General features: G+C 34.6%; 1 protein-coding gene across 1 annotated transcript; it reads left to right on the top strand.

Annotated features, from left to right (window-relative positions):
- The first annotated feature begins 2,772 nt into the window (after positions 1-2,772).
- Positions 2,773-9,849, top strand: LOC135691306 (protein cornichon homolog 1). Its single transcript, XM_065209130.2, has 5 exons — positions 2,773-2,928; positions 7,808-7,876; positions 8,346-8,458; positions 9,142-9,285; positions 9,621-9,849. The coding sequence occupies exons 1-5, from the start codon at positions 2,851-2,853 to the stop codon at positions 9,643-9,645; spliced, it is 429 nt and encodes a 142-aa protein (XP_065065202.1). The 5' UTR covers positions 2,773-2,850; the 3' UTR covers positions 9,646-9,849.
- The last annotated feature ends 4 nt before the right edge of the window (positions 9,850-9,853 follow it).

The raw sequence follows: 9,853 nt of genomic DNA on the forward strand, positions 1-9,853 counted from the left end.
TAACCAAAAGCGCTTAACCGATATATAAAACATAACCAAACTATAAGTGCAAACCAATATATTTGTATCGCATTTCTTCTTACATTATGTAATGTACAACCAAACTTTAGATATATGCAGTTTTAAGAAATACCGAACATTGAATGTCAGATACAAGTTACATGAGTATCAGTTTGGCCAGCTTAGCCCTCCCAACTTCACTTGATCAAATTTAATTTTTCTCTGGCTTCGTCCTTGAAAAATTTCAATGAAAATAGCTTCATTGAGCTTTTTGGATCATTTTTGTTAAAAGACAGCAGTACCATGCCTGAGAGAGGTTTTTGCCTTATATTGAATATTAAACATTCTCTATTAGCTTTAATCTAGTTTTGAAAAAGAACGTTCTGCAGAAGCAACAGTTGCTGAAAGTGATACAAATAAAACAAGCTGCAGAATTCTGCTTAAGAACTACCTTTATTTTCTCTAGATTTAAAAAAATCTTTGAATTTTCACTACGGGCATCTTAAAAATTCCTATTCAAAAAGCAAACTCAAGTAAAAGAATCAATATGCAAAAATCAGACCAGTGAGCCCCATTTTTAGAAACACTTGAGGCACCTGGCGCTTACCCGGGCTTTCCACCCTTTTGTTGCGCCTCTGCGGTGTGCATCATGTATAATGTGTTTAATTGCATTATGCAGAGAATGTATGTGACTTATTCTTTGTTTCTCTTAACCTGTCGGCAATTTCAACTAAAACGCAAAAAGTTTACAGTTATATTGAATTCATAACAAGGTCGCCATAATAGAATCAGAAATTGAAGGATAAGAAGTTATGATGTTCAAATGTTTGAAAAGAATTCGTATTGATCGAAGCTATTAAGCTTGTTGATCTGAGATTTTACTAAGAAGATTTGTGCAAACTAAGTTTGCATGAAAATTAATGTAAGCATTCAACTTACTGTCCATAGGAAAGCTGTTTGTCACTTTCTGAAAAAAGGAATATGTTTCATTTTCGACATATCTGAAAATGATGCATATTCTCACATTCCTCACAACTCAGTATGTCTCCATGTGGCAGTGCCGTTAGGATGAATACGTCTTGTAAGGACTTGTTACCTATCCTAAGGGGTAGACAGGAAGGCCATGGGGTAGACAGGAAGGTCAATTTTCTTACTTTCGGAAAGCTGGTAAAAGCCATATGAGAAGGCTGATTTCCATGGTTTAAAAAATCATTAACAAAATCGAGCTTGACATTCTTTTAGAACTTTCTCAAACAACTAGAAATGGAAAACTTGTCTGGCATTCATGTAACTTATAAAAACTAATCAATACAACTGCATACACGTACTTTTGTGTAAGAAAAAGCCTGTACGAAACGGTAGGCTCAATTTTTCGCAAGTTTAGGAACAAAACTGAATTGAAAAAGCTAAGCAACTTTTGTAATTTGCAGCTTCAATTTTAATTTACATCCTAAACAGTTTCGACATTGAACACTACGGTTTATCGCAACACTACACTTGACGTGCATATTTGATTCATTTTCAGTAAACCGCACACGCAAGAAGTTTCCATTCAAAAAACTTGCTTTGACTTCATGATAACAATCAAGTACTGTTTATGTTTATCATTATTCGAATTACCACATTAAATACCATTTATCTCTGATTATGAGTTCTATTAATACTTGCCTTTAGATTAAACTATTTGTTGTATCTTCGAAAGATGTTTAAGAAACTCATTATCAAAAGGCCTTAAAAAACACGTAAGAAACTATTGGTAGCAAAATGGCCAGAAAATTTAAGAAACTTTCTACCACTCACGGAAATTAGTTTCTAATTAAAAAGATAGGTGTACTACGTTACAAACGAAACGCCAGTCACAACATCATTTTTTCTTTCTTCATTTAAACTTGGTGTACAATTGTTGGTGTAAATAAGTATACTGGATAGCTGTAAAAGACTAACAACATGAAAGATAAAATGATAATAGCAAGGTAACATGATTAACATTTATTAATGGTCGAATCAGACATCACAAAAGATTGTCACCAAAGGTCGCAAAGGATACATTGATACTTTCTTTTTTCCACTTTCTGATTCATTTGCTGATACCTCAAATCTTATTGCAGTTAATCTTTTTTTAATGTAATTGTTCCAAAAAAATGAATATTGTGCATTAAGTGTAATTCAATTTGAAATATGAATTTCTTTTCTGTAAGATTTAAAACAGAGCTTGAATTCATATAAACATAAATATATATATATCTTTTTTCTTCGTTAATAAAAGTATGGTGTGTTTCTTATGTATTATCTATCTATTCTAACTATATTTTTGCAAAAACGTCTAGCGCTGCAAAAATTTATCCTGTTGGCTGCTTTTTATTTCGAAATAGGTGAGTGCCAAAAAGTGCCAAAAATTTTATTTCAAAAAAGTGCCAAAAAGGGTGCTTCCCACAATTCTCGTCTGTCTGAAAGGCGTGATCCGAGGGACAATTCACTTCTGCAGCGAGATTTCAATCGAAAAAAATGAATTTCTAAGTATATAACAATATGATTTCCACTAAAGAGATCGGTCACATTTTTCTCGAGGCCATGAACCTAGAATCCCTCTTTTATCCTCGTTAGTTTTTTGCCTGCTTAACCCCAATAAATCTTTAACAAAGAAAATAGCCTCAAGAAATTTTTAACAAAGAAAATGAGCGAAAACTTGAAAAGACATCCTTTGGGCTAGAAGGGCCGAACAAATTATCTTAGCAAAAATTTCTTTCTGTGGTCAAAGCAGCCCTAAAAACAACGGACACCTCTGCCGCTGCGAGGCATCTGCAACGCGTCTCCTCTCTTTGAGCAAGGTGTTCTATCTATACTTCTTGCATGATGTCTTACGAGGTGTTGTGCTTTATCTTTGCTTTGCTGGCATCAATTGCTCTAATATTTCTGGTAATATGGAATGTAAGTACTGATTCTTTGTTAGCTTTATTTGGTAATATTCCTCAACCCAATACTCGTCGTACCCTTGGGGCCTAAACTGGCGGCCTAGGCCTGCACCTGAATCGACTGTCAAGTGCTGTTTGAAGTCCTTTTGCCAAGCATAATATTCCGAGAGACTCATTTGAACATTAAATTGTTTGCAGTTTAAATAATACGTTTGATGGAGGGATATGCAAGATGAATTCAGCGAATAACAACCAATACCCTTCATTTTTTCCTCCACAGTTGCAGTGAGAGCAGTGAAACTTGTTTTATGTAAAAGTACTTTTCAAGAATTCATTCTAAAGAAAGTCTGATCAATCTGTCTTCTTCAGGTGATACCAGATATGTGACACCCCTGAATTCAGGTTAATTCTCTACCAACCCCCAGGGTGGAATCCATGTAGACCTCACGCTGGATGTTGGCCAGTAAATTAATTAAGCTGTGCCGAAAGTTCTATATCTTAATGCTTACGCCAAAAAGTTGTATGATTCAATGCATAATAGAAACTATTAGTTATCCTTTTCGCCCCCAATAGTTTTTTATAAATCATATGCATTAATTCATAAATGCCACTGACCAATCCATTACCACAATGCCCTCTCAATATTCCCTTTAATTTTCAGCCCCTTCTTTGATTTGGTCTTGGCGACAAACAAAATTGCAGCTTCTCATTTAACATGTAAATGTTCAATCTAATCATTTATCAGTGGTTCACCGTAATCATTTTGAAGAGCTATTGTGATGACACTCATATGAAATAAAACACGGACCAAATTACCATAGCATCAAGGCTAGTAGCAATTCTGATAAATTTCATTCTTACCTCTAGGGCTGCAAAAACAATTATTATATGACAATTTGCTTTTATTTTCTAGTCAAGTGCTAAAAGAAACTAACTTGTGTTTTTACCATATACCTGTGTTAGCATGCACATGTTTCTAAAATACCATTTGCGAATGGTAAATCAAGTTGAATTTCTATACAAATGGCTTCCAGTTTTGACTAGACTTTGAACAAGGCACAACTTGTGCCATATTTCTTTTGATCTACATTCTTAAATTTGGCTTTTTTGGAAGAGAAAAGTAAAGGAGTCACAAAAGAGCTCTCCATGCTCCTGAATGAGGCAAGGGTGACATAATAGGCTATCCTATTTAGGCCCATAACAATAAGCAATACCGTAAATTCTTGAATTGGCCTTCCCGTGAAAAAGCCCCCTCCCTTGAATAAGCCCCCACCTTAGAACAACAAATTGTCAATGAGCTCCCCCTTGAATAAGCCCCCACTGCTACCATATATTCTCAAATTGGACCCCTCAATTTGACGGTTTTTGCCATCTGAGGTTGCCTATGGTGATATATGAGGTTTTATTGAATTACCACAACAAATTCATACTTTTGGTAGTAATTAATTAAATGCTCATAAAGAAATTTCTACTAAAATAAACAAGGTCTTTTAATAATGCCTTTCTATTGTCTACAATAATTTTATAAGCTCCCCCCCCCCTCTCAAAAAAGCCCCTGTCCAAAAATTTCAAAAATAAATAAGCCCCCAGGGGGCTAATTCAAGGATTTACTGTATGTAACAAAGATTTGGTGCACATTGTGTGTAAAATATCATAACCAAATCATCAGGCATCCATCATTCTAAGGAGCTGCAGAGGTTTTATGTGAAAGCTTTTGCCGATGACCCATGCTGGAAAGCTCTCTTTCTGTACGCTATAAGTTCACACCAGTGATTTCAGTGTCCAGTTTCTATCGCCAGCTGAGTTAAATGTAAGTGATGCACCACGCAACATTAAACAACCCTCCCCAGAGGGGGTTATGCAGTCTGGTATGTTGGTCACCAAGATGTCCTGTTTTCGGGGTACTGTTTTCACCTACCACAAATTATTTTTTTTTGTTTTGTTTTCATATGAAAGCTGATTGTTTTTTAAAACAGCAGGTTCCGATCAATGCATTAAATGTTCAAGGGCTGCACTTGGAAACAGAACAACAAGGATCTGGTTTCAAAGAGAGAGAAATTTGCAATATAACTATTCTGGTTCAAGAGTTTGCACTGAAATGTTTTGTGCCGTTTTCAAATTGTGCCTTTTTCAAATGGAGCCATTTTCAAATCAAAATTGTTTTCATATCCCTTTTGATGAAACACGATTGCAAGTGGGGGCAAAAATATAAACATTTTTAAAGGGTTTCATGAAGGCTGCCACCATGGTTCGTGGCAAGAGTGTTTGCCCGGAAACTGCATCTAAAATATTTTCAACATTGATTTAGACTTAGTAAAGATCCCACTGCCGCTAAAAATATTTATTCTTGTGTATGTGAACTAAAGAAATAACTTAAGAATTGGGGTTTTTAAAGCTCCATATACTTTGTTATGAAACCTTTATAGAAAACACCAACAGCACTCCATCACACGCCGACAACAGTCTAGGGGTGCACAATGCCACACCTGTGCTAATTTTTCCCAGGAAGGCCTGCATTATTATTATTTCTTTCTTTCTTTTCTTCTGCTTTCAAATTATAATGCGTTTTCATTCGTGCCGCTCTAGTATCAAACCAATTTTTTTAAATTTGTGCTCTTTTCATGAGATCTGGGCACATAACTTCAATTTTATCTACAGTTTTTTCCTTCTATCTGTCAACTAATCATATCAGTTGTTACCGTTAAGTACTCTTGCATCAAGAAGGTATGGGAACAACTTTGAAGTTTTGCATACATTTTATGAATCAAATTTTACTACGAATAAAGACTTTTGAAAAACTTTTTAAATCTTTTGTCATTAAACAAGTATGGCATCTATTTCCATGAAATTTTGGCAAGATATTGCTTAAGTGTTTGGAAGCCTTTTATGCACACCAAAAAATTCAAAAAACATCAGCTATAAAAATTCTTTAGGCCTTGAGATGTAACTATGAGTGTTTTGAAAATTCAAAAACTAAGTTTTGAAAATGCTTGCAAATTTTTTTCTACTTTTTTGGAAATTGGAAAATGAAACTTAAACACTGCCAAGAAGTACATGCCTGTTGACAGTGACTTCAAGCTTCAAAATGAATCTGGAATGAACAGTGCAGATTTTTTTGGAAAGCAAAAAGTATGAAATTTCCCATCCCTAGACTATGGTTTATTGGAGTGTGGTAGAACGATACTGATACTGTGTCTTATTTCTCAAAAGGCACCCTCTAGCAGTTTTCCCTGAGATAAGCCAAGGCTATTGTGAGCCAGGGGCTTGACCACTCAGTAATTCTCAATTTATATTTTATTCAGGCCTTGCAAGGAGAGGTGCTTCAGGCCTTGCCCGGAAAGGCGCTCGATCGAGCGCGCGCGCCTAGAGCGCACCCAAAAAAAGCCTTGGAGAGTGATTTATAGAGCCCCTCAAAACGTAAAAACAATATTAACGCGGAGCAAAATAAATTTTTGGAATTTATTAAATCAACTTGATCAAGCATAAACAATCTTCCCAACAGACCGCAATATTATGATTTGCGTAAGATTACCCCTTGAGAAAAAATTCAGCAAATTCAACGTTGGGTTTTCGATATCATTTTTAATCTGAAAACCCTCTAATAACCATCAAGGATACAGGCCATCAAGCAAGCGTATTCTCCGGCAGATTTATTTGATTTTCGAGCAAGCGTTAATCTTCTATTGAAGTATATATTATTTTCTTTTTTTTAATAACTTAAACTCGCCTCTGCAAATCAGCGATCACGGTTCCGTCCAAATTATCGCATTGCTTTTCATTTTTCATTTGCTTTTGCGAGTAGTAGATGTTCTAGCGTTTCTTATAGAATGGATAACATGAAAAAAGGAAACAAAGTTAAATGTTCGATTTAAAGCCATGCGTTTTGATGAAGCAATATGTGAAGCTAAACATAACAGTAGTGATACTGACACTGTTAAAAGCTCATCGAATGATGGCAACTTACATATCTAAAAAAATCTGAACAATTTTGCGACTTTGTTTTATTATATTTCTATATTTATATTAACATAGTGTTTGTTGCATATTTTGTTATTTCATATTATGGTGCTTTGTGGTATCACCGTTGAATTTTAAATTTAACATTCTTCCGAAGCTTTCGATTTGAATCTCTCGATCTCCTAAAGCTCTCGAAGGATGCTCTCAAGGACATTCACTTAGAGGTGCGAAATAGAGCGCCTAGAGTTTCTAAGGGGCTCTTTTTATGGAACACCTTCATTTTACTTAGAGCAAGGCCTGGTGCTTGAGCACCTCCACACGTGCCTAGAAAGTTCTAGGAGCATGTTTGATAGAGTGCCTAGCGTGTTTTTGCTGTCTAAAAAACTAAACGCATAGAACCAGATTTGGTCATTGATGATATTTGATGATGTTCAGTTGAGTGCCTTAAAAGTTTAAGGTGCTCAGTTTGTCAAGAACCTGCTTTTTGCTCTTCACACAGCCTGATTATATTACTTTTATAACAGGGTATTTAATGGGAAGCAACAGATATCTAGCTTTTCTCTCATAAGGTGGCTTTCTAGGAAATTGTGGTTTTAAGATTGGAACTGAGGATTTAAAAAATCCCATAAAACCTTCTTATTTTATCTTCTGTTGTACTTTTTGGGTCCATACTGCAGCACTTGAAGACAATTTGCTATTTTTTCAGTGGGGAAATTCCAGATTTATAGACCTGGAATTCATGGACAATGTCCTTTTGTGTCATAACCCCTAGTTTTGAATTAATGTCCATGGTTGTCATTAACAAATTATCATTTTTAATAGCTGGCAAACAGACTCACAAATAGATGTCTCTTGAAAATTATGTTATGTTCCATTTCTTTTCAAATTGTGTTGCTTTTAGAATTCCATTATTTTATTAATACTCTATAATCTTACAGGTAATAGCTTTTGATGACTTGAGGACAGATTACAAGAATCCAATTGATCTTTGTCAGACCCTTAATCCAGTGAGTATAGTATCATGGTACTTAGACATTTCATCCTTGTCCTTGCTATGGTACACAAGAAAATAGTATATATTTAGTTGAATTTTCGAGGAATAAGCGTTTTCCTGTATCTAGATATTTGGCAGCTTTCAATCTTCACTGTATGAGGCACTAAAGGCTTTTTCTACTCTTCCAACAGCAAATACAGACTAATCATTTTTAAATGACCAGTTTTTCCGTCCTCAATAGTTATAGTAAAAAAAGTTCTTAAAGTAAAATAAACTCCATTTACACTCTGAGCTGGGCTTTGTATGGTGTCATATGCTCCATGATGTCATCTAACTTAATAGTCATACAGTAAATAATGGTATATTTTTGTTTTTATGAAATATGCTATTGTTTTTTGCCATCTTATTACGTGAAACTTAGAAAATTATTTTACTCCATGTATTTAATAGCTAAGGAATGATGTTTTGATTTTTTTTGACAGCTTGTCCTACCAGAGTATGGATTGCATGCATTTTTGATGCTCTTGTTCTTTTTTGGTGGTTTTTGGATTGTATTTCTATTTAATGTGCCATTACTCTGTTATAACATATATCGGTAAGTTTCTTTTTTTATTAGAATTTGAGTTGGTCTTTATTACTAGCCATTTGACTTAAAACAAGCCTTAGCACTGGGTTTATAACCATATTTTTCCTGTGTTTAGTCACATTGTGGAAACAACAGTAATGACCAACAGTAAACCAATTTTCCCTCGAATTGAGCCAATTTTTCCAAAATCGTTATATACAGAATAAATAGTGGGAAGGGTGAATAGAATCGAGACAAATTTTTGAATTTCCAAACTCTAGATATGGCCATCATTTATTGAAGACATTTTTTACATTGGCACAAAATGGTGCCACTGAAATTCGCACCACAATCCCTTATAGTAAACAGAAAGTTTGTTCCATTTATTAGATTTGTTTCTCAACCTCTAAAAGTAATCTGGCCTTGGCAAGCCCCCAGTACCCCCACAAATTTTCTCTTGATACCACTAGCAGCAACAAAGATATTCAAGGAACGCAAACAAATTTTTGGTCTCAGTTGTAAGCATTCAACAGAGCAATTTCAACAATTATTGTATAATGATAAGGCAAAGGTTGACAGGAGAAAATTTTCTTCACAAGGGTGCTGCCCAATTGTATTGAACCACTTTTGGCCAGAATTGAACAGTTTGCTATATAAAAATATACATCTATATCTCTAGATATATGTTTATATCTATGTTCTTGTTTCTATAGGTATGCCAATAGAGGAATTATCTCTGGTGTTGGTATTTATGACCCAACTGAAATAATGTCAACATCTGTTCTGAACAAATGCCAGAGGGAAGGCTGGGTTAAGCTAGCTTTCTTCTTGATCAGCTTCTTTGTCTATCTGTACAGGTGATTATGGAATTTCAAAATTTTGATTTTTCCAAATATCTTTAAAAATTTTGATATTGGATTTTAAAAGATCATAATTTTTTCTATTTGTTTTCACCTGAGTCTCAACGTATTCCTTTATCAAAACAAGACTGAGTTGTTTACCAATGCTTTTTATATTGCAAGGTAAATGTTTTTTCCCAACTGTCTGCCGTATCATCTACTGAAATCGTTTACCCACCAACCCCCCTCCCTCAAAGGGAAATATTAAACCCTAATGATATACATAAAAAGTTCTGTAATTGAGTATTTACTGCAAAAATGAGTGCTTATTTACTTTTGTTTTCAATTTTCAGACTGCTGTATGCTTTGCTGTCGTGATGCTGCTACTCCTTTAGATGCTATTTAACAATGGTTGAACTTTATAAAGTACGGGTAATCTAACTGAAACTAATTATCATATCAGTAGCTAGTTTGTTTTGACATTTATTATTTACACATACCTATTTGTTAGTTACGTTCTGTTTATAATGTCAATTCAAACATTTAGACAATATTTCTTATCATTTGTGTACATTGTTCTAATCGT

Source organism: Rhopilema esculentum, chromosome 10 (genome assembly GCF_057945365.1).
Source record: "Rhopilema esculentum isolate cy_ngs chromosome 10, ASM5794536v1, whole genome shotgun sequence".
Classification (NCBI taxonomy): domain Eukaryota; kingdom Metazoa; phylum Cnidaria; class Scyphozoa; order Rhizostomeae; family Rhizostomatidae; genus Rhopilema; species Rhopilema esculentum.